General features: G+C 38.1%; 1 protein-coding gene across 1 annotated transcript in view; it reads left to right on the top strand.

Annotated features, from left to right (window-relative positions):
• KCNK1 (potassium two pore domain channel subfamily K member 1) overlaps nt 1–25,798 on the top strand; it is a 34,941-nt gene extending 9,143 nt beyond the window's left edge. Inside the window, exons 2-3 of the mRNA XM_026117298.2 lie at nt 19,507–19,902; nt 22,895–25,798. Coding sequence (XP_025973083.2) covers nt 19,507–19,902; nt 22,895–23,154 — 656 coding nt within the window. The 3' untranslated portion in view covers nt 23,155–25,798. The remainder of the gene's footprint in view (nt 1–19,506; nt 19,903–22,894) is intronic.
• Nucleotides 25,799–26,287: the final 489 nt, after the last annotated feature.

The raw sequence follows: 26,287 nt of genomic DNA, 5'->3' as shown, positions 1-26,287 counted from the left end.
TGCACCAACACATGGATTTTCTGTATCATGGAATGAAAGATGCAGATTCGCCTGTGGTTTTGTTTAAGGAAGTTTTCATACTCTGTGTTCAGAGGTGACTGTGGGATGGTATACCACTGGTCTCCAGACCACAAATATGTACCTGGTGAGTTTACTAACTGATGCTTCCCTGGTGTTACTGTAGTTTGTATTCTAAATTGATTTTCGTGCTGGTAGCTTAAGCAATTTCAGAAGGGTATCACAGTATCTTTTTGGAACTGGGGGAATGCAGATGTGAAAGCAAACAGCTTGTCTAGGCAGTATTCTCTAAGCAGCTGAGGGAGGAGGTTGGGTTGGGCAGCAGGTTTTGCCAGTAGAACAAGCCAACCCAGTCGTCTTCTCAGTACCATCCTGCTTGTGTGCAGAGAAAGTGAGGCTGTGCCCTCTGGAAAAAGTTGCATGCTGTTTACCAGCAGAAACTTAATAAGTTTCCATCTTTCTTCTGGTATTCATGAGTACAGACTGATGTTATGCTAATAGGGGACAGAGGCTTTCCTTATCTTACCGTCCACTACTACAAGCTGAAAACTTCTGGAGTACCTGCAACTTCTATATGGAAGATTTTTAAGCATAACTTAATATTGTTGCAAACACAGCTTTTGAGATAACTAGTACCGTGAGAATGGGTTTTGTCACTTCTTTGCTCCTCATGTGCATATGATGCTCCACATACTGAATGTATTTTCTGAAGATGTTAAAAATAACTCCTGATGCTAAAATGAGAAGGTTAAAATGTATCTGTGAATTTCATCCTATGTGTTAGTATCTGCATGCTTGCTTCAGTGCCATTTAATTATTTAAAGACTATTTAAATCAAATCAGCTAAATAACCTGAAATTCTTTCACAGCAGCTACTTTGCAAATGGTTTTCAAGACAGAAATATGAGTTGGTTTCTTGTTTCAGGGGAAAAAATAATAAACAGATTTGGATATTACAATGGCAGGGTTACAAATATATTGTACTATTCATTACCTCTTTGTAAGCAGAAACTTATCTTAATGATAGATGACTAACTTCAGAATTCTGGCTTTTATGAATCAAATTCGTTGCAAATGGCACTTAGATTTTGGAACTCTTTTCCTTTGTATAGGCTGTGTAATCTTGCTCATTGTATTATGCAGAAATGGGTATAAATGGAATCCTTTTCCCAACTTCATTGACAATATTTTTACCTTGAGGTTAAATATTCTTCATTAAGTGTTTGCAGTGAAGGCACTGCATATAGTTAAAATGATATAACTGTATGCCATTAAAATAAATAAATTATGAATTTGTTTCAGCTTAAGTATTTCCTGAAACATTGGTGAAAACTAGTTCGGGCTTTTCATATAGAAACATTTAGTGCAACTAAAAGATTGAGTACAAGGTATCTCTTTCATGCTGTTGCGGGGAAATAAAAATGGTATGACCTACAGAAAACCACACAGCTGCTAAGCCTGCTGGGAATGCTGTCACAGGTGCATGTCTGCTTTTCCACCTTTTCTGTCATAATGTGCCTACAGGTGACGCAAGTATGCTGAAGCCAAGCTAAACACAAAATTGCAGGGTGAAGACCTCATGTGTCAAGGAAAAAGAAAACAGCCAGCTCAACAGTGATTGTAGAATTTACTCATTTCATTAATTCCTCCATTTTTGTTATACATCAAAGCTTATATACTTAATTATAATTATTTTTAAATATGAGAAGATTTATTAGCAAGAGGAAGGAAATATGATCCTACTGAAGACCTCAAATGATGGCAGCACTGGTTTGATTGGAGCTTAAGTATGTTCTTATCTTTAAGCCCTCACTGAAATTCTCCTGTGTGGCACTTGGACTCGTACTTTTTTTTATTTTTGATATTAGGCCTACAAGGCACACGAGAAACATATATTTTGCTAAGTTGAGCTAGAATGGATATCCTCCACTCTTTCTGATATAATTCGTAAAGTTTTTTTTGTTACTTCAGAATCACCAAATGCAAAGGCAAGGCAAAGAGTCTAATTTCTCCTGCTTCCCCATGTGCTGAAATCATACTAAAGGTGGCTTTAGAGAAAGCTCTCATGAAAAAAAGTGTGTGTTTGAGAAATAGCAATGTGTTCAGGGACCTGGAAAAAAGCAAAGGAGCTTGGATGTTTAACTACTGGGGACTTCATTCTGCAATCTTACTCTGTAAAAGTAAAAATCCTGAAAATGTTGTGATGTTTAAGATTAGTGTGAGAAGGCTATGAAAGTGCTACACTGTGTATTATTTAAGTAGCTATTTACTCAACTGCATGCTGTACAAGAATGGCATAGACCTTTCCCTTTGAAGCCCACAGCCTGAAGGAAATGAGAAAACCCTAAAGCAAACCAGAAAGCTTCCATCTGTTCTAGAGTTCTGGAAGCTCTAGGCTGTATGATTTACTAATGGGCAATTAAACTTTAAACACTTTCCAGCATGCCTTGTTACTTATTTTCATGGTTGTATTTTAACTTAATATTGGGATGCTGACTCAGCTGTAAACCAGAAATAAGTAAGAATCAAAGACGTATCATTGTGTTACTACTTGAAAGTCCTAGCTACTGTAAATTGTAAGAATGATGAACAGAAATGGATATGGTGCAGTAAATAATTTTGAATTGTTAACATCTGGCACGGAAGCTCTCTTATGTGGGAATAAGAGAATGTTTGGTTCACCTACGTATATTTACATGTCTGTTGAGCAGTCCAGGCCCTCAATCTGACTTCTGGTCTACTGCTGCAACTCCATTTGGGCAAGCAAAGAACTGTAAACATTACGAGATGCTGTGTTCTGTGAGTCGTCAACAACTGTGTTGACAGGGAAAGAGTAAATATAGGAGAGCAAACTCCTGCCTTCTTTACTGGAGTTCTGCACACTTACATTCTGCCCATCTATAGTGCAAAAAATAAAGATTTATTTTAGTCATACTCCTGTAGGTGCAGCTATTTATACTATCAAAACTAGTTGAATGTTCAGGTCGTATTTTGGGGGGATAATTGCTATTGGACAGAACTGTGTATGCTGTTTACAGGAAAATGTCATTTACACTAAAAGTTGTCATCAGAAAAAAATGTTGATGAAAGCGAAAGGTACAGACTCTCTCAACGTCTCAAACAGAAGTCTGAGATCCAAATTTTGGCCTTGTATTAGGCTATGTCCTTAGATGTCATGAGGGAGATGGTAATCTTTCACATTCTTGAACCATCTTTCATCAGTAGATTCCAGGCATGTGTATAGCAGAAACTGGTTTACTGATTAGAGCACTGTTATGTTCTACATTTTGTGAGATAGTGGTATTTCTGTACGTATTTTACAAATGGATGAACTAAGGCAAAAAGAAAACCATTTGTGAAGGATCACGTAAGAGTCGTTAGTATAGTTGAGAATAGGAGCCTGTGAACCTCGTCTTGCAATTCTCTTCTCCCACTGCTAGGCCACATTCTCATACATTAAACTAATTTTTCCATCCTGCAGATACATTTCCACATGCTTTCATTTTCTTGGTTTGAACTTCTTTAGTAATATCTTTCTGTTCTGTAGTATTTTAGGAAGTTGCAGCTACACAAAGGACGACTTACAGAAGTCATATCAAAGTCTGTAATAATGTTTCCATACCTTTTCTTCAGTGGAGACTGTAGAAATATTGCCACACCCATCTAGGAAATTGTTCAGTTGTATACTCTGTGCAAAAAACCAAGCTGGATATCAGTTGCTATCAGCTGATAGCTTATCAAATCCATGAATAGCCTTTGTGGGAAGAAGTCAATGTTTGCTCTGCTGTAGCGTGCTGGTTGCCTCTCCTTATACAGCATTTACTCAGAGTGACATTAAACAAAATGGGCCGAGCCTACCTAACCTCTCTGCCATTGAAAGGAAGATGTCTTGGACCTCTGATTCCCCCCCCCCCCCCCAATGTGGTCCTGTCTCCTCCCCTGGGCTAGGTCTGTCACTGACCAGGCCCCAACAGTGAGCCAAATCAGCCTAGAGGAAAAGTATTCACTTTTTTGCTGCTCTGAGTTATTGCAGTCAGATAAGCTGCAGTCAACCTAAGAGGAGGTAGACCCACAGAAAGGAAAGGATCTTCTTTCTCAGCAGTGACTCTTAGATTAGATTGGTTGTCTCATGTAGCTAATTGGGGAATGCATGGAAAGAATAAAAACTTCACAGGCCAAGTTAACAACAGATGTAAGAAAGGAGCTGGCAACCTAGGAATGCGTTTCCTGTAACGGTGATGTATCTGACAACTGCTGACTGCCCCTTGTAAAGGAGCATTATTTCAAGCAAGATTAAAATGAGAGCTAGCAAAGCTGAAACATTTTGACAAGCGTTGTCTTTGTTAATACAGTTTCCGGCACCAAAATATTTTTACATCCTGCTGGGACTCCATGCAGTGTATCTTAGGTACACACATCTCAAGGCGAACCTTGTATTTTTTCCCCACTCAATAACTGGTGTTATCTGATATTTTGCCTTGCCTTTGAAACTAGTAAGAAAGTAATGCAGTAATACCATTGTGTTTAGTCACTGTAACCTGTTTGCAAATTCTAGTCATTGAGAACTATAAGAAACTTGATGTCTTTCTGGGGTCAGGCTCCTGGAAAGAAATACTTCCCTTGAAAAGATGTGTTAACTAGCAATTTATAAATTGTTGACTGAGGCTGTTCAGTGTTAAGCCCTGATTGTGGAATTAGTCTTCAGTTTACCCCCCCCCCCCCATACTGAAGTCTGAGAGATGCCACTTAAAGCATCACACTTTCCTTAGAGAGTCACAGGTTATGTTGATCCTTTTTCATTTTGGCCAGGGTTTGCAAATGCGAGCGCTGACAAGAGGGTGCTGGCTATGAGAAACCTTACTATGACTCAGTTTTCATATGGGATGGCTGCTAAGCAGTTTCTGATCCTTGTGCTACCTTATGGTTTAAGAAATAGGACTCAAAATCATTTATCAGTGTTGACAGTCTTTGACACAGTGGGTCCACCATTTTGATTGGGCAGATGGAGCATTTTTGATGAGTTGTCCTGTTGATTTAATGTCGCCTGCAGTCACTCTGTGCAGGAATATCCTTTTCTATCCCTTGGTGGTTAGACTGATGTATTTTCACTAGGAAAATCATACTGTAGGAAGTAGAAGGGTTATGAGAATTTCTGAGAACATCAAAGAGGCATTTTTCTAACAAAACAAATAAATGTTTACTGTTTTAAAATAAATTGCCGTTAACCTAAGCAGATAATATAGTATTTGAAAATGGTGAAGCATTTACGTTGCTCTGTCTGTATCTTTACGTTGTTAGCAAGCATCTGCAGTTTTTTTAAATACTGTATCATAATTTATTTCTAAATAATTTCTTCTAGTTAGGTGAAACAATCTACATTTCTTCCTCCTATGAACAGAAATAGTACATGCAGTTACCATGATGGTTTTTTCTTTTGTTTTCCCTTAATTTGTTGGTAGGACATACAGTTGTGATTATCCTAAGCCATCCCGATTTCTGTGTGACTAGGCAAGTTTATGGTTCTCAGAGTTTTTATTTGCTATATGGAACATCCTAAAGATGTGAATGATTTAATAAGACTAGTATATCTATAAAATGTGCTTATGGTTCAGTGAGTTAACTCTCAAAGCATTAAGTGTTTCCCCATTGGGCCTTGCAAATTAATGTTTTATTATGAACATGAAACGTGAACGTGAGTATATTCAGCCAGCCTGTATTCAGATGGTAGAGTACCATCATGCATCATATTTTGAATTGCGATTCAGAATTTTGAATAAGCCAGAGAACTCATCTGAAAACATATTTCACTTTAGCCTTTGTGTAAACACTGTCTCAACTTCAGAAGTGGGAAGGATTTTTTTTTTAAGTTATAATTTGATTTTCCATATGGAATATACCTCTGTAGAAGTGGAAAATGATGCATTTTTCTTATTTGATCCTCTGATTTTTGGTGGTCGGTGTTGATATGCTTTTATTTTGCTCTGTGTGCTGTTAAATTCTTCGTATTTCTCAGAAATAGCTATTAAAATACAAGGCAGAAATAGGATTTTTATTTTTTAACATAGATGCATTATTATGTCTGATTCCTTTAAATATGAAATATTGAAATATCTTACAAATATAGGTAAAGACTGTGTGTCGTCTTCTGCCAAACAAGGAAGCTAGTGCAAGTAATTCCCCTGAGTTCCATATGTCAAATCAATAACAAGATTAGGAGAATAAATTCCTACTCCCCTGCTGTATACAGTAGATAATACTTTCTTCCATGTGATGTTGCATTTTAATGCAAAAATGCTGCTTGCAGATTTGATTTTAACTCTACAGCCTGGAATTGCCTAGTTTTTTAATGTTGTGTGGTAATTCTTTACTGCCCACAATACCAGTTTCATTCACTGTTTTCATGCTTGGTTCTTCCTGATGGTACAATAAAGCAATTTTTGTTTCAGAAGCGGAGGTGGGAAGCATACTAATCTGCAGCTGGTTGTTTCTCTTTATTCCCAGATGGTAGAAAGAATAACAACTGTGGCTCATTTCAGTGCAAGAAATGATAACTTAGCAAAGCTACATAGGTACTGTTCACTAATTAGATACCTGATTAAAGTACTGCAGTACATGCCACTGAGATGTGTTCAAGTTTTTTGATACATCCAAGACACATTTGGGATAGTAACAAGTGCCCATTATAAATTTTTGTAAACCTCTTGCCAGTAAACTGCACCTGACTTTTGTTCTTTTCAAGCTGAGTACCATACCTCACGGGTGCCAGGTTCAGCAGTGGCAGCTGCTACATCCATATAGTACCCTGTGTATAAACAAGGTCTTTCAAGTGGTAGGAGGCTGAAGTAATTGACAGAACTTTACAAGCTGTTACAGCAAAAATTGAGGTTGAGGGAAGAGAAAGTTGCAACATGAAAAAAAACAGTTCCAGATCTTTTCCTACAAAGAACAAGCTCCATCTTCTGCTGCTCTGTTCAAAAAGTATATATGCTCTCAGGTTCAGTGCCAGTTAGATGCTAAATGGATGTCAGCTGCTAAAACAGATTTTTTCCATCAGTATCACTGTTGCAGACTGCTGTATCTAAAGACCAAATCTGGAACTATCAGTGTTGTTTAAGACATAATGTCACCTTTATGTTGCAGTCAAGGTTAGAGTCTTGTCATGCTTTGTACCATATTAACATATGTAATGAGACTGTCAGTGTCGTGGGCAAACTACTAGCTAAATTAGTAGATAATGTCATTTCCTCCCTCCTGGTCTATCAGAATCTCTGAGACATTTTCCAGGCTAAGTTCTTTTCCTACATTGAATATTTAGGAGTTTGATTCCCAGGAAGAAGAATTGCAGAAAGGCTTTTACCCCTCTCAATACCTCGAAGATAATGTTGAACTTAAGAGGGTGTTGCATTAACCTGTTTCTTTGATTGCATATTAATGTTGGTGATCAATGGCTTTAAAAATCTATTATGGTAGGAATGCTGCTGTACATGTGCTGCCATGCATAGCAGTGAAAAAAACCCTAATCAAAAAATCAGCACAAAATGTTGTTTCCTAACATTTCAGAGGATTACAAGTAAAGCTTCCTTGCTAAAGCCCATTTATATTTCTCTTCTATCAAATTTTAGTTTTGGAGACTCATGGAGTTTGTTCTACCAAGAAACATTCATAATAAAATAGTCTGTTGGTGGGTACCCCACTTTGACACAGATTTTAGACCATCTGTTGCCTAGCGGGCAGGTAAACCAATAAAAGAATAATTGGAGTTCTCCTTGCTGAATTCTCAGAGGAGCCCTCAGGAAGTCTAACCTTGCTTTTGACCTGTTGGTTGGCTTGTGTTCCACAGGCTTTTGTGGTTTTCCTTTTTCTGTTTTTTCCATTGAAAAATGAATCTGAGATTAGATGGAAGTAACTGTTGCTGCAAAATACACGTTTCCTCACTTAAGCTGAATATTTGCTAGAGGCAGATCTAAAGATGCAATGCTCTTATTTTGGATAGGTATTTCTAGAAATGTGCTGTTACTGAGGTCTTGGGAGGGGCAGGGGAATCCAAACACCAGATGGATCCTGGTTTGATTACAGTTTAACCCTTACAGAGTCTTAAATCCAGAATATGACTAAGAGGAACTGAATTCTAGTTGAAAAAAAGTAGTTGGCTAAAAAAAAGTAAACCCAGAAATGCATGCATATCTTCTGACTGTTATCTGTGATAGAATTAAAGACCAAATGTTTTGCCACAAAGGTGTAGCAGAGCTCTGTCTGCTGATTATGCTCACATGTTTAGTCTTTGTTCCTGCCTTGAACACTGTAAAGCCATGTGCACTCAGGGCATGAAGTCTTTAATGACATGTTGCTTCAAAAAACATGATTGAAGTCAGCAGGACTCTATGGGAACACAGGTCCAGCCTATGCATACTTCATGTCAGGATCAAGGTTTAGCATCTCATAACAAAAAGGAGTTTGACAATGGACAGTTTCATACAAACTGTTTAGCTTACAGCTAGGGTTTGGAAAATCTATTTTCCTGCTCACACGGGCTAAGAGGGAAAGCTTTGCCAGCTGAGAGCATGGAGAATCCAAACTTCCCCTGTGGAGTTTGTACCTTTCTAAAGGCAAGTTTAATGGCCCTGGAAATGGAATATATGCCTTAACTGTAGTTCTACCACCTTTGTCTCACAGTGGGTTCCCTTTTGGTGATGGCTGGGGAGGAATGTGTGCTTTCACATAGACTGGCTAATTAGAGACCTGTGCTAGAAGGGTGTAACAGTTCCATGGAGTTGGTAGTGTATGCTTCACTCATTTATACTGTATCCAGGCAGGATTAGCAAGATCCAGTATCTGGCTATGACATGAAAGAATGCTATCATTTTCCACTTAAAGTTATTATCTTTTGAGTAGTATTTCTCTCTGATGCTTTTACTGAGAAGATACATTATTGAGCCAGACACTCACTAGTTATCGTCCCAGATGTGGGAGGGACATATTAATTTCTGTACTTATTCTTATGGCTGTAGTTTGTTCCCATGCAGTGGATTCTGTCTGCTGTTTATGCAGTTCCAGCACAATGCATCCTTTTACTGTGTAATGTCTGTACTGAGCTCTCCCTTGTTACCCCCACCGCATATGGATCTTAACCATTTGTGTGCAAGTTCAGCATTGCCTTTACTACTATACAGTATAATGTTTTTCACTTACTTCTTTATATAGTAACTGTATGACTAAAACAGCAGTAAATGTCTATCCAAATATTACTGCTTTCTAGCCATTCGTTATGCCCATAAGATTGTAATATGTCTTGTCTCACACATGGTGTGATGAGTGAACTTTCCAACAAAAGGAATGTGGACTATTTAGATTAGAAGTAAAAATTATTAGCATTTTTTTTTGGTTTGGCCCAGAATTAGGCCTAATTTCCCTTCAGTTTGTGCAGAGTCCTCATGTTCATTAATGACCTGTGGTTCAGGTAGCCACACAAACTGTTAATACTGTCATTTATTTTTCACCAGTATATTTGCAACATGATGGCAATTCTCAAACTATTTACAGGTGAAAGACTTTACTATAGCAAATCAGGACTGCAAATGAGAAGAGGAAGCACATCCCAAATGGGGAACTGTACTTTTAAGATGTTCTGGCATGGGCGTGCTGAACACACATGCAGGGGTTGACTCTGGAGAAGTGCTGTTAATGTGGAGTTCGAACTCTGAAGGCATTTGATTTCTTGGCCCTCAGTGGGAGAATGTGCAGTTGGGTTTTGGTTCAGATGAGGAGTGTGCTATTGAAACAAATCTCCAATCGTTCCCACTTCCCCTCATTTTCGTTCACGCTGTGGAGCAGTCTTGGAGCACGCAAACAGGACTCCTTTTGGATTGAACAACACTGAGAGCTTCACTCTTGGAGCACAGTTAACCGCAACTGTTAATGGGCATTCAGTCTTTGGGAACAGATTAGGGCAAATTTGAAGTAAACTCTTGCTCCTCTATGCATAATGTTGACTTTAGGTCCACGCTGCCAATTGTTTCAGTCTAAGATGCACCCTTACTATGCTGTACTACTTACCAGTTTTTCTGTTACTGATGGAAATGACAACAGGGTACTTTTACTGCTTTGTCTTGTAACCCGATTTATGCTTGAAAACTTTTTTTTCCTTCTTGAAAAATGTATTTTTATATTAGTGTTTGTGGATCATGAGTGCGACTAGCTCAAAGGTGGAGCAAAGCAAAACTTTTTCATTAGCTTTCAAGAATCTGATTTTTTTCCCTAGTTAGAAAAGACATGACTATGTTGTCATTTCTACATGAGTGAAAAGGTTTGTAATAATGTATGTGAAAGTATGTCAGAATTTTCAGCAAGAAACAAATAAAAGGTTATTTGTGCTTTAGTACCATTTGTCATGAATACTTAAAATGACAACAGTTCCTCCTGCTGCATAATCGAAACGTCTGGAAATTGTAAAGGCATGCTGAGGCCATAACTTCTATTTTTCCACCTCCTATATCTCCCCTTATATATGAAGGTGTTCAGCAACCTTAATATAGTGCAGAGATTTTTCCTAGTAGAGACATTTCTCCAACGTTGGCAGCTAGAGTGGAACAAAGGCAAGAAAGATCTTAACAGGCTTTGCAGCAGACAATAGAGAGAATATTCCTTGAAGATCATAGAAATGGGTTAACAGTAAACATGAATAATGTAAAGATTTCCCTGCCCTAATTTTGGAATTACGAAATGTTCTTTGTAATCTGGGAGTTGCCAGGCCTGCAAAGCTGCAGATGGTGACAGTGTATATCACTCTAGAAACTTGTAAGTGAATTTCATAATATCAAAAGAAGACACAAGAGAGTTCTCATTATAGGGAATGGCACTGTATTTTTTTCTATAGTTAAGAAAAAAATAGATACCTAATGTATCTTTTGTTCTGATCCCCACTGTTAAATTCACCTGGAAAGACTTAATGCACTTCAGATTTTCCTTGCATAATTCATGGCCAAGGGAGAGTATGTGAAAAAATGTGAAGCTGATTTTGAGACAGAACTTAAAATCTTTAAAAGAAAATTTTAACATGTGGCTGTTGTTGCTTTCCTCTCCAGTGCTGCCACTTTTAATGAAGATCTCTGTGATTAAGCATATTATTTTCTTTCAGATCCTTCTTTAAATATTTTCTCTTCTGTGATTCCTATTTTAAAAAAGAAAAAAAAAAGTGTGGGTTAAGCAGTGATGATGCAGGTGGTATCTTGACTTTGTTGTATCTCACATTGCCCAGTATCATCTCACGCTTTCTTTTTCCTATTTCTACCTTAGAGTTTGTGTCCACTTGCTGGCTCATATTTTATGCCAAAGTTGTAAGATTTTGGGGCAAGGGCATCTTTTTACTGTTTTGGTGCAGCACCTGGCACAATAAGTATAAAACAACTGATAAGAATATCAACTGTATTGATATTTCCTACATGATACATGGAATACTTTCAAGCCACTTTTATTTTATTTTTAAGTATTTATTTACATACTAAATTCCAAATGCTTATTGAATTTGTTTAAAATATTATAGAGACAAAATATTTGTTAAATAATGAATTCTAATGAATTCTTATACTGCCAAGCATTTATTTATGTATTGCATACAATTTCTTCTTAGTACTTTTGCAAAGCTGTGCATCAGATGGGATTTTCCACCAGAAGCCTCATCCTGTGCATAGGTCTGGGCCAGTAAGAACTCATGCTGTGTCTTGTTGTGCGGCTCCCAGAGAAGGCATGGGGATGGGATAAGTTTTCAGGGGACTAAGGACATAAATCTGTAGGAAACTAGAATCGTTTACTAGTTTCATTCTTGTCAGGTTTGAGGGATATATTGTTATTGAAGGGAGCTGGAATAACACCAAATCAAATAACTTTAAGGGAAGTTTAAATTATTTTTACTGATGCTGTGTGAGGATGAAGTTAATGAATGTTTTTTTCAGTGGCAAAGCTGTTTTAGGGACTGTGCTGTAAGCTTTGGTTTGTGAAATGAACTGGGTTTCAAATAAATGTCCTCCTTCTCACTTTCCCCCAATTTTCTTTTAATTGATGAAATGATCTGGCGTCAGTTTAAAGCATCTCTTCCTCTTCCTGCTCCTCCTCCCCCCTCCCCCCCCCCCAAAAAAAAAAAAAACCCAGTTTCATTAGCTCAACTGAGGAGGTAGCAAAATGTGACATCTAAACAATTTCTGGGTCTTAAAGAGGCCCATCATGGTGGAATTTTTCCTCTCTCCTTTCTGCCATATAGGGTAGCTTATCTCAGCCTGATCGGAAATCAAGGCTTTCAGGTGAGTTTAACAAAACTGGATTGCTGACCTTTTAATATTTACTCCTCCTTTTCTGACATACAGCTCTTTTAATATCTTGTTTTAATGGCATTGCTGTGTCTCAAACCTCTGACTAAAAATTCTGAAAAATGTTTTCTAGCAGCATGATGCTAGAATGCACATTTTTAACAAAAGACTATCCTTCATGTCTTTTCCTGCAGTCCTTTAAAATTCTTTTTCCTGTCTGCAATACAGGGAAGAGATGCTTATGTGTGACAGCACAAGCTAAAAGATTAGTTAACTACCTGCCTACAATTATCACTTGATTTTAAAGCTGGTCACTTGTGTGCTTCCCAGTGCACACTTAACAGAAGCAGCAAAAGCAAAATACTTTTTCTCAAAGGTGATTTGACTCTGAACAATGCTTTGGCATCTGTAGATGTGCGTAATAATGTAGCATATCTTTCCGTTTAATTTCTTTCATTTTATGTGGTAGGTCACCTTTGCCTTGTAACGTATGGCACAGTAAGCTTTGGTACTTTACATAAGCTTCCTAATCATCTACTTTAATCATAATGTTGTTGATTTGAACTCTTTAGGGCAAGTTTCTCATCACTTTGGTTATTGCTGTGCTCCTCATAGCAATAAAGAAACTTACTTGGGTTCTCACTACCACTTGGGTATACCATCAACTGACATTTCCCTTATATTTTAGAGAGGATAAGAGACCAGTTATGAAGAAGGATGTGTTTCAGTGTTAAACACAGATTCTGGAGCATGTCAAATGTTTATATAAAAATAATGTAGAAATTATGTAAATACTATTACTGGTCTTCATCACCATATTCCAGTGAGTCATGTTGTGCTTGGAGTGAATGAAGAAGATTTTTTGCATGGCTTTAACATACAGCACATAGTTCACTTCATCTGTTGGGACATTTTGAGATTATGGTCAGACTTCAAGGACTGTCTTCTCTTCATGAACGCTAGCTCAGATCAGCGAAGGGAGTAGCATACTTGTCATGTTGTGCTGCCACTTTTGGATTGGGTGTTGTGCCTCTGCCATTGGAGTAGGTGAGTCAGGGTGGAGTGTGGGTATGCTGGACACCTCCCCGTGAGAAGGTCAGTGTTGTGGCATAGGCTGGTAGCGGTGCAACAGGTCACCTTGGGCTGGGGGAATGGACCTGAGGGGTGGTGGCTTGACAAAACACATGGAAGGAAAGGGGGAGAGAGATCACTAGGCAGAAACAAGCAGATAGCACAAGACCATTGACTGCTGGCATTGACTGCTTAAGGCATTCAGGGAGAGGGGTGCGCTGTGATCCTGTGGAACTGGGGTCTCTGGGCTCTAAGGTCCCCCTCTTGTGAGAGGGATATTAGACAGCTGAAGCCCTGAGAGTGTAACAGAGGCTCAAGGGAGAGAGCCAGTGCTGCCACCTACAAATGTATCATCTAGGTTTCAGCGCTGTAGCCTGAGAGAGACTGTTGGGAGAGGCTTACTGAGGACGGTGGCACCACTGTTTGCCTCTTGCTTGCCTCACTTGACATCAGACAAACACACCCACCCTTCAAGGCAGCCTCTGGGGGACTCCTGTCTAGAAATCCAGGCTGGGTAACGAAATCCTGGAGTCACAATACACAATTGCAGCACCCTTGTGCTTTGCTACTGTATGCTTTGTTTAGGGTCACAAAAGGGTCTGTAAGAAGGCTGGTGTTTCTTAACAGAAAGAAGACCAGTTCCTTAATAAACTACAGGAAGGAATGACTATGAAGAGACACAAAATAGCAATGACATAGAACTACTTAGATTGGTCCAAAGCAACAGCTGAGAAGGACAAGAAGAGAAAAGAGCAGTGCCAACTCGTGCCAAGGTAATGCAATGTGGAAGAGTAGTGTGAAATGCTTGTAAATAGTGCTGGGTTTGACATAGACTGTTATGAGTTGGGCATTGTTGTGAGCTGCCTAGTGACTCTGGAAAACGAACAAAATGTGGTGATGTATCAAAATGGAGGGAGAAAATCTCTCTTACCTGGAATGAAATGATCAGTTCTGGATATTTCTCCACATAGAGTGATCTAGCAGGAACAGTTAGATACAGGGAAGACAGAAGAGGAAAACAACTGGAAGAGGATCTCAAGAGAGGGATACAAAAGACTGAAAAGTATAGAAAAACTATGACCAAGCATTTTTCTAAGATATAAGAACAAGAGACTGACTTGAAAGACTGCAAATGGAAAATTATTTTATTGAACACATAACTGACCTGTATAACTCTCTGCATAAAGATCAATGTAAAAAGATTTAAATGTTTCAAATGATTTTTAAAAATAAGCAGTTTTGTAGGACATTGTGAGGACATTCAAAATTACATCAGAGAAGATAAAGTATTACATATATTTATGTGAACACTAACAATAGAAGTCTTCCAAGTCATAAGTTGGAGTGACTTTTATGACTTTTAACAAAAAAATGCCCATTTATGAGCAGAACTGAAACCCAGCTGTCCATATCTTTGGGGGTTTTCCTCTTTATATGAACCATCAAGTTCTTGTCTGTCTCAGGATGCTGAGCTAGATGGAGCGTTGATCTTATTTAACATGGCAAATCTTACTAGTTTTGCACACATTTCTTTCTGTGAGTTTTCTTGAAAGAATGGCTAATATTTTATACCGCTAATGTGTGAATGGGCAGTAGAAAAAGTTATATACCTTTGCGGGTAATACCATTTTATCTCTGGTGTCGCTTTACTTCTGAGTTTGGGCAGGCTATCTAAGCATTTGGTTTTTGAACATCAGTGATTTTAAAGGAGCAGTTGTTACCTGGTGTTCAGCTTATACATATCAAAATACAGCAGTCTCTAAATCTTGTCTATCTTTATAATCAGTAGCTCAGTTATCAGATATGCTACATGGACAGTTTAATTCTAGTCACCCATAGCAAGTCTATCCATCTCTCCTTGATAGGTTAACAAAATGACTTTGTTTTAATAAACCTAATATAAATAGTCCCCTTTTTGTGAGCATCCTTTTTTCATAATAAAGAGAATCTTAGGACTGCAGCTGTAATGCTTTTGAACACGGTAGTTTCAGCTGAAAAAGGCAAATGGGCACACTGTTTATTATTTAGTATTTAGCAGAATCAGCATCTGCAGGGCACTTTTTGGACAGATCATGGAAAGCCTCTGCCCTGAAGAGACTGCAGTACAAGGAAGCAACAAACATGCATGAACAGAGGCAGGAGGCAATAGAATGCAAATGGCTGAACACTGACATGGAGTGTCTCCAGCCTTGGTTCTCCAGTGTCCTCTGTTCTAATGTATGGCTTTGCTGGGATTTTTTTAGTGACTTTTGTACAGTTGAGGGCTAAGATGTATAGACTTTGTTAGGAGAAGTCACACAAGCAATTTCCTGCTGGGAAAAAATATGGGACTCTTTCCTTACTGCTTGCCATAGTCTCATAAATTGTGACTTTTTGCTCAAGCTTGTCAAAAGAATTGTTCCCAAGCAGTGGCTCTGGATCCTGAATAGCAAACAAATGCTGGTCACTTTTCCACTCCTGTTGGAAGTTATCCTGTTACTGCTGCTGGTTAAGCTGAGCATGTATTCTCTCCTCAGTATGCTAACAGCAACACTCTGTATTATTACATTTCCTGTAACTGTTAGCAGCTGAGGAGCAGATACACGGCCCCCACAGCTAACCTTCATGTGATGTGGCAACCTCAACAGAACAGCAGATGTTAAAAGGTTGTGTCTGCTTCAGGCGCCTCAGCTACTTCTGTGAATTGGGAAAGTTTCAGTAAGGGTTAGCCTGGGTAAGTGGCAGACTGGTTTGAGCATCCAATTTAATCCAATCTAGTTGCAAATTTGCAAATCTCCCTGTAGTACAGTCTTTCTGATTCTATACTTGCTTCCAAGTCTGGGTGCACTCTGGGTCGTACCTGGAGGAATATTTTGTCCTTCAGAAAGGATTATCAGAGAAGTGTTAGAGAGGTATCAGCACTGGAGCATATCCTCACTAAGAAATGAGCTGATTGCTACCTGAGGTAGAGCAGAGCTTGAACTTAAATCACTATCAGCCTGTTCTGTTTTTGTTTATTTTTGCATATGTGGTATGGATATTTGGGTTCAAATTACTGAAAGTTTGGATTAATTGTGCGGTGCAAACATGCACTAATTTTAGGAACCTGGAGCTTGCAAGGAAGTTTGAGTCTACAAGCTCAATTTCTGCTCATCACATTAGTTATCATTAATTACTGAGCTTTATCAGGCTCCATCTTAAATATGTCTGGGTTCTTCCTCCAGTACTGTAACTGGATGGCTGTTCCAAAACTCTACTCTGAAGCTTAGAAACACTTTTTGAACTTCTAGAACAAATTTATTCATGGCTACATCAAAGCTATTTGTTTGTGTGGCAATATTGTTCTTCATCTAAAATACTTCTCCCTTGGTATTGCTTGTCTTCTGATGCATTAACAGGGAGATGCTATATCACCTTTCAGTCTTCATTCAGCTGTGCCAAGGAAGCCATCCAATTTTAGCTTCCTCTCACAGAACAGTCTCTAATCCCCTGATAGTTTCAGTAACTCTCTTCTGTTCTTGTTGCAGGGTGATTTTATTCTTAAGCTTGGATATGCAAAATGAGATTCATTATTCCAGATGAGGACTGATCTATGTCTTGTACAACTAATACACCTCTGGTTCTGCTTTACTGAGGACACCTTGATGTGATGTAGGATTGCAGTTGCCTTTTCCGTGCATGTGTCACATGAGTCAGTGATAGACACCCTATGATCAACTCAAAGACACAGATCTTCTCTTCCAAACCTAGAGTTGGGGAGCTAAGCAACCAGCGTGGGTCCTTATATGGCTAGAAGATAGAAAAACGTAGAAAACAGAGTGGGGAAAAATGGTTAGCTCTTGAAATAGAGGAAAGTCACAAGTGCTGTTCCTCAGAGGCTTGTGTTGGGAGCTGTGCTATTCAACGTATTCATAAATGACCTGGAAAAGGGGATGAACAGTGAGGTAATAAAGTTTAAAGACTAGATTTATTTAAGGTAGTAAGGATGATGGAAGAATTGCAGTCTGACTGGACAATAAAGTGGCACTTTAAAATGAATGAAGATAAAATATGAGGTGATGCAGAGCAAAAGTAATCCTAGTTTCACATATGGAGTGATGGGATCTGCACTGATGGATGCTTCTCAAGAGCAAGATCCTGCTGTTCTGGTAGACAGTTACAAGAAATTGTTAACTCAGTGTTCAGCAGTAGCTAGCAAAGCCAGATGAATGCTAGGGATGATTAGGGATGGACAAGAGAACATCAGAAATAGTCTTTGCCATGGTATAAATTTATGATTCAGCTGCAGCTGAGATTTGTGTGCAGTTTTGGTTCCCTCATCTCAAAAGGTTATAATAAACAGAAGATGAGCACGAAAAAGCCATATATTACTTTCTCCCCTCTCCCCCTCCACACCTTGTGCTTAAAATAATACTTAGTTTTTCAGTTGTTTTGAAAGCTGAATAGAAGATGGCAGCAAAAATGGGACAGGTGCTGTAAACAGCACAAAGTAGGAATTGTTAGACAATTTAGCATGTTTAAAATCCTTAATGATATATAATGGCTTTGAGTAATTCTCCACATTAAAAGAAATACCCCGTAATATATTTTGGGGTTCAAAAGACTGAACTTGGATAGATTATTCATAATATTAAAATTCAAATGCAACTGAAGATTCCTGTCGGGTTAGCTAACACGGAGAAACTATACCTTACAGATCTAGTCTCATAAGACTTTGTATGTTGGAATGGTAAGACATTTGGTATGTCCTTCATTATCTAGAAATGTCTCTCTATATTTTGAGGAAAAACCATTTGCTTTGTTTACCCTTCTGGAAAACTTTAAAGGTCAATATTTCTACTATTAAATTCATTAATCTAGAGGGGAAACTTTTTGTGCTCCTGTAAAACCTGAAGGGGCATGCTGAGCAGCCGGTTTCACAGGGGAGCAGGCGGGCATTCCCAGGAAGTGCTTAGGGCCTGTCTGGTCTAGTGCCATGCTGGGCAGACTGGCCTAGGTCAGGGTGAGCTTCCTCAGCACAGCTAGCTGCAGCAGCTCTAGAAAATGCTTCACTGTACAGCATTAAGATAACCTGAGTGAGCTAGCAGAATTGGGGCTGCAGAATTAGTAGGGCTTGTCTGTGCTTGCTTGCAGTGTGCAAACCTCAAACTAGATTTCAAGAGATTTCTTCTTCCTTGCTGCAGTGAAAACAAAATACTCATTTTGTTTGTTGGCAAACAGAAGAAAGCATTCCTGGTTTATGCTGCATTTACTGTTCTTTTCTGCGCCTGTGATTTACATTTGAAACCAAGCTGTCTGGCATAGGTTCCTTTGGAAGAGTAGCTGCTTGCACTGTAAGCAAGTGTAATCACACGCATTTGTGGAATCAAGATTGCTGGCCATGATCAGCCTGTACAACAGTGGATACATTTCTGTACTCTAAATAGATTATATTGATATTTCTAATACATAAATACTGATATTTCTAATACATAAATGACTAGACAGAAAGTCCAGTTGCAGTGGTTAGATAGGAGAATTTTTGCTCTGGAAATGTTTGTTCTGCTTTTAAGTATCTTAAGTGGATTATCGTCTAAACACCTTGTAGAAGTATGGAAATATCTAGTGTAGAATGCTAATTGTAATACTTCTTTGCAATTTAAATTCTCTTCATAAAAGTTTTTAGAGTGTTTTACTACAAAGTAGATCTAGGAATGCTTTTCTGAAGTATATTGTCCCAATTGACAAGGTGGGAAAAAGAAAAAGTTGCATGACTTGGCAAAACTAAACAAAAAGGACGACAGAAAAACCTACAGTAGAACACACATTTCCTGGCATAGGTTCCCTGCTCCTGACCACGCAGTACCTCCTTATCCAAAACAAGGTTTAATACAATTATGTTCACAATTTTGAAGTATAAAAATCCTTCCTTGTTTTTACTTATCACCAATAATTCAGCTGTATGTCTGGTTAAAAGAGGCCTTCTTTGAATAGCGTTTGTCAAGAATAACAGAGTTCAGATTTAGCAATAGTGGAGCGGTTCTTTGTCTCACGAAATACAAACAGTATCGAACTGGTGCGTGCAGTCCCAGCTTTGGCACATAGCTATTCCAGTTTCAATTTCAAGCTTATTCTATGCCTTTCCTCTGTTTTATTCCAGGTTATGGACACACAGTGCCTTTATCTGATGGAGGAAAGGCCTTCTGCATCATCTACTCAGTCATCGGGATCCCTTTTACACTGCTTTTCCTGACAGCAGTGGTGCAGCGCATCATTGTTTATGTTACCAGGCGGCCTGTAGTATATTTCCACATTCGCTGGGGCTTCTCCAAGCAGGTTGTTGCAATTATCCATGCCGTGGTCCTTGGGTTCATCACTGTCTCGTGCTTTTTCTTTATCCCAGCAGCAATATTTTCTGTTCTGGAAGATGACTGGAATTTTTTGGAATCTTTTTACTTTTGTTTCATTTCCCTGAGCACCATTGGCCTTGGAGACTATGTGCCAGGAGAAGGCTACAATCAAAAATTCAGAGAGCTATACAAAATTGGAATTACATGTAAGTGTCAAACTAACATTTATGTATGCCGTCAAAGTTTTCCAGACTTCATTCTCTCAACTTCAGTGGTTTTGCTAGTTACCAGCTAGCAAGCTGGGCACTGTAGCCAACTGTGCAAAGAGGAGAGTTTTAAATAAGGTCAGTTTTCTTAGTTAAGAAAGAACAAGCTGAAAATAGAATCCCCTTGTGCTAAATCACAGCTGGCAGCTCTCCTATTACTAACAAAAAAAAGAATCACCAGTATTATTGTTGTTGTTGTGAAAATGATTAGGCTCATGTCAGGGACTAAGATTTCACAGTGCATCACAAAGCCAGAAGATGGTCCTTGTGACTTAAGGTCATCTCATGAAGGTGAGACGACAGATGGCCAGAGATGAATCAAGGGGCAAAGGGAAATGAGGCAGAAGAACAAAGTTTCTTACTCCAGTTGTAACAGAAGGTAGCTGAGGCTGGCATTGGGACATACCAGCTGTCAAAGAGAAGTAAACTGGGGATGGTAAAAAAGCAAGGCTATGAACATTAAATTTAAACAATAAAACTGTTTAATTATGTTTGACATAGAAGAGAGGCACAGTGATCAATGATTTGATCAAAGAATAGAGCTAAGAAAACTGTCAACACTGTGTGTTGACATTCTGAATAAATATGCTGAGCGCAATGTTCTCCAGAGACAGTAACACTTCTTCTGATAGGGCTTCAGTCTGTGCAGTCTTGGATCTTCAGAAATACTGGTTAAAAGATCTAAACGGCCAAAATAAACCCTTCTTGCCAGGTCCTTTTATTAGGTTAATATACTGTGCTCCTATACATGAACCAGCAATCTTAATTTAGACAAAATGTTCATTAATTTGGTTTTGCACTTTACCTGTTACAGTTCATGTCTTGAATTTGCATGCCTTGAAGCAGTGCCTTCCACTAGCCAGGGGAACACTTCACTTTCTCTTCAGCCTCTTGCCAAGCCCATCCTCATTGTAGGAGATTTTCTCCCTCTCCCAGGCTTGTTTATCTCATCATCAGTAGCTTTTAATTATTACTCTGCTGATATGCAGAGTTAATTTGGGGATGCTAAATAATGAAGTGAATAGTGACAGAGCCATGCATAATGAAGGCCTCTTAAAATTCTAGCAGTTCTGAAAAATCAAAATCAAAAGAAAGCATTATGGATCAAATCCTTTTCTCTTCTGATTTTTTTTCTTTTAACTGCAGTGTCAAAGACTCCATTTTTGGACAAAGATTTTTATTTCAATTTCAAGCTTTCAAATACTTAAGTAATAAATTGAAGGAAAATCTAAAAGAAAAAGGCAATTTTTAGTCAGTGATGTATTTCAAAAATGTTGAAATTAAGTATTTTAAAATCATAACCTGTGGATTATTCTTTCTTCTTTTATGTGAACAATTCAAGGAATGAAACAGTATGTATAAAATGTTTTGCTCTTTCTGAATCTGTGTTTTCTCCAAGAAAAGTTCTGGCCAAGAATTTCACCAAGATCTGTATCTGAAAATGTTTAACGAGTGCTATAGACTTTTCAAGAATTAATGGAAAAATACAAGTCTCCTACTAAATCAAGTGGTGATCAGCTGGACTGAGTTTCAGAAATAATTACAAAATTCTTAGTGCAGATTTATAGATGCCTTTTAATTGGCATAGCTTTGTCATTTCTCCCTAGGCTAATGCATAGCTCCCATTTGATTTCATGAGGTAAAGCTTAAAAACAATTCATAAATTTTAGCTGTAGTGTTGATTTAGATCAGTACCTGGTATTGCAATATTGATTTGATGGTGCTCCTGGAAGACAGAGGAGTGTTATTGTCAGTGAGGTATCTATAATTTGTAACTATGTGTAAAATATTCATGCCTTTTGGTAACAAAGCATTGCCCATATGTGGGTTATAATAATTAATCTGTGTTGATCTTTCAGCACATTTAATGCTCAGTCTTTGGAAGAGCATGTTGTACTCATTACACATTCAGCTTCATGTGATTTATTATGCATTTCATGTGATTTATTATGCACTCAGCTTTACTTGATTTACTCAGTAAAATGATAAAATATCAAGGTAGTTATGCTCATTGTTAGTTTGTAAGGATCAATCGCAGGGACCTACTGGTAACACAGAAAGTAAGAAACGCTCATTTTAACACTTTCCCTGAAATTCTACGTACAAGTGTTTGGAGAAGAAACAGAAGAACGTAGTGAGCTGTAACCATGCAAAGCTAGGTTTCCAAAAGTGGCAGTCCATAAGAGCTAACTGATATCTTTAAAAGTCAGTGTCAGTACACCACTGAAGTCATCAGTAATGTTATTTAAGTAACACTAGCAAGATTGGATAGTGTATGTAAAATTTTGCAAATCATCTTCAAGGTTTCATCAGATGTAGAAACTTTTCAGGTTTTTAAAAACATCAGCAGTAATTTTACAGTAATTCTAGATTTTTTTTACTGCTTTTGTACATGTTTCTAGATTCTTTGTTTTTTCCACTTATTTCACAATGTCAGTTTTATACCTATAATTTTAAAGGAAAATACTTCAAAAATGTTCATGAAATAAGTGATTTGTCCTCCTAAATTGGTACAAACAACAAATAATTATATTTAGCTGCCATATTTTTACTTCTGTTTGAAACATGAAGTAATAATAAGGGAGAGCACATAATCATGAAGCTCACGAATGTATGGGAGAGAGTACAGGTGATAAAGTTCTAGTATTCTGATTGATTGGATGCTGTTACATATTTTTCTCATATACAGTTGCAATAAACTAAACCTGCTAACGTTACTTTTTTTTAAATTATCTGGGGCCTTGTTGTTTGTAGAATGAAAAAGGCAAAAAAGGATTTGACAGTCCAAAGTGGGTTACAAAACTCTGAAACTGGGTGATAAAGAAGATTAAGATACTGTTCAGAAAAGATAGGGGTGGGAAAAGCTACAGGTTTAGAATTGTTTCATCCCCACTTTATTTGCTAATAATTAAAACACTTTTTTCATTCCTAGGTTATCTGTTGCTGGGGCTTATCGCAATGTTGGTGGTTCTCGAGACTTTCTGTGAACTCCATGAGCTCAAAAAGTTTAGGAAATTGTTTTACGTGAAAAAGGACAAGGAAGAGGACCAAGTGCATATAATGGAACATGACCAGCTCTCCTTCTCTTCCATCTCAGACCAAGCGACCTCCATGAAGGAGGATCAGAAGGCAAATGAGCCTTTTGTGACTTCTCAGTCCCCAACCTCCAATGACAGCTCTATAAACAATTAATACAGGGGCATCCAAACCGTTGTTTTGGTGCATTTATGCTACTTACCATAAGAAATAGAATGCCTCTTCTTTTACAAAAATATAAAAGCTGGAAGACTGTGCTACTTTAACAAGGATTCATCACTTCCGACATAGGAAAGACTTTTAGGAAAACTGTGGGAGTCACCCTGGGAGAACAGGGAAAAACAATGTAGGATGTGGCTGGGAACTTTAGGCCATTTTGCTTGAGGGGTAAGGAGTTAGGTGTACTGCTTTCAAAGGTGCCAGAGAGAAGGACTTGCACAAGCAACCTCATACAACATATTTAGGAGAGCAGGCCTTCACTGACATCCAACTCAGTTGCATGCCCTGTCTTGGAACTGGGTGAAATAGCAAACTGTGAGGGATGGACTTATGTCTCAGAAGTAGTCACAGATTTAATCCAAACACAACAACTATCTTCATCTGGAAAACAGGTCTAGAGCAATATCTACCAACCTGCTGGAGGGAATTATCTAGATCATCCATCCCTCTATTACCCAGTAACATCCAAGTGCAAACAATAGGAATTAAAAGTCTGTTTCCTCCTCTGCTCAGGGCATTTGCATTCAAATTTCCTGTGTCCTTTAAAGGTCCCCTGATAGCAAGAATAATGCTGGCCTGAAGAGAGTGTGCCTTGAGTCATCTTGCTGTTGCTATTTTGCTTTGTGTAAAACACTTCAGTAAACTCAGAGGTAGTAAGAGCAGCTCAAAGTGCTGCATGCAACAGGGTTTTAGGGAAGGGTATAGATAGCTGCATTTCAGTCCTCTCTGAAATGGGTAGGAATATTTTATTTAAAGAAGTGGAACAGTATGAACAAGAGAACTGAAATTCAGTACATGCCGTATTCAGCATAGTCACCTGCCTAAGGCGTTCTCCTGGGAGAGGGATGAAATGTGTTCAGCAGAGGAAGGACGCAGCCCTATTTCTTCCGCAGTCCAACCCAGTGTGTGCTCTGTACTGAGCTGTTAGGTAAATGGAGAAACAAAAATAGTGTCAGCTTCATGAACGTAGGTAGCCCTTTGTCTTCTTTCGCTTTTCTAACAAGTACTCAGAGCACTTTGTTTGAAAGAAAATAGAATGTTTTGGGGGCAAAACACAATTTTTCAGTTTTTCATATGGCAAGAAAAAAGGAAAAATGTCACATTTGGTTCAGATGGAACCGAATTTTTTTCCCCTTGGGAAAAGTCACTAAGAAGCCAAGACCCCACTTGACTTCTGGAGATGGAATCTCTTTGGCTGTAATAAAGAGGCATTTTAGTCCAGCTAACAGTCACTGTGCTGAACGCAGGGATCTCGGAGTGAATTTCAGTGAGCAGGAGGTGAGACTAAATGGTCATAGTACTCTCTTCTGGCCTTAAGAATCTACCAAATGGGTATTTTGCTAATTGCTTTGCAATGGACAAAGGATCTGGAGCACAAATAGCCATATTAGGCAGCCTCCCACATATGAATAGTGTAGAGGAGAGCCTTTTCCCTGCAGTGCAAGCATGCCAGATTGCCTGTAGTTTGGCTTTTAGTGTTTAGAGCCGATCATCAATATTCTAGTGTAAAAGCAAAACAAAAAATTGCAATGTGTTTAGATTTAGCTCATGTGGGAAAAATACTTGAAAGTAAATTACCCAAAATATATTGTATTTGAGCTTAATTATAGCTAGCATCGACCAGACTTTATATCTTTACTCAAAAAAATACTTTGTGGTTAAATCAGCTAGAAGTCTTCAATTAAAATTTATATTTGTAAGAACCAGAGCTAAAGGTTTTGATTGTTCTGGGTGTTCTAGATTAGGTGAAAACATACTGTGTTTGCATGTTCCCAGGAAAGTGGCTATTTTTGTACTGCTTAAGTTAAGACAGTTCTATTTATAATGAATGTTAGCCAATATATATGTACATATATACCTAAGTATATTTATATACTGTACATATATCATAACTCAGAGTTTAACTGACTTAGGAATGGCATTTTAGATAAGGTTTTTTTTCCTAGACTTCTCTTTATATGAGGAATAATTGAAAACTATGTCATTAAAGTGACATTGACACAAGATTAAGAGTACTGTACTACAAGAAACATTTATACTGTTTTTTTCAGTGGCGTTTTATTGATTGTCTCCAATACCTAAAAATTCAAGGCTTCTTTTAATTTCAGTGTAGCGTTAAGCTCTAAAGAAATGGATATGCACAGATGCCAAATTGATATTCCAAGATAATTTTGCAGCGTGTACACAATTGCAAAATATAGACACTTGAAAGCACAGAATTCAAAGCAGAAGCGATAAACTAAGTATACTGTGATAGAGGTGAATATTTTTTATTTTAAACTTAAATAAAAAACTCTGCTTTTGGCTGCCTGGTCTATGAAGTGGGGAGTATTTTCTTAAGCATTGTGTGTTTGTACATACTGTGCAAAATCACATTTGCATTTGGCAAGATCATGCATCCTTTAGTTACCCTTCCTCAACTCAAGGAGGGACTATTAATGCCACAGTGTGTTACCCAACCTTGATATTGATTGTAGCTTAGCACTGTATTGATTATTTCTATAGAAAAAGCATTCCAAAGTGTGTGTGTTTGTTTTAGATGCTGACTGATTATAGCAAATAAAATAATAGTGGCATAACATTTATCTTGTCTTTATAAAATAACTGCTCCAGTATTTGAGGAAATTAATGAAAAATCATCATTGCCAGTTATCAGTAGCACTGATGAAGCTGATAAGCTCCATATTTTACCAGTTTTACATCATCATATGACGTCAACACACAAGATCAGGATGGTAAAAACAAGAATCCAGATCAGAAGAAAGATTATTATGCAGCAGGGACATTTGTATAAAATGGATATCTGTCCTGGAGGCAAACTGTGAAGCTGATGCAGGTAAACTGAAATGGAGAACATGGTTAATAAAACAAAAGTGCCAAAAAAAGAAAAGTTGCAAGAGGTAGTCAGAAAGTGAGCAAGGGACTTCTACACGGAAAAAAATTGTCTAGGTCCTGTCCTCACCTAACTACCCTCCTATCTTCGGTTGTTCCAGGCACATATCCCGTTAGCTTTATTGCTCTCCTAGAGATGACGTTTTCCATCTTCTTTGTCTTTCAGTCATTTAATATA

The sequence above is a fragment of the Dromaius novaehollandiae genome, chromosome 3 (genome assembly GCF_036370855.1).
Source record: "Dromaius novaehollandiae isolate bDroNov1 chromosome 3, bDroNov1.hap1, whole genome shotgun sequence".
Taxonomy (NCBI): Eukaryota; Metazoa; Chordata; class Aves; order Casuariiformes; family Dromaiidae; genus Dromaius; species Dromaius novaehollandiae.
The sequence above is the reverse complement of the archived record's forward strand: the minus strand, read 5'-3'. Positions and strand labels throughout refer to the sequence as shown.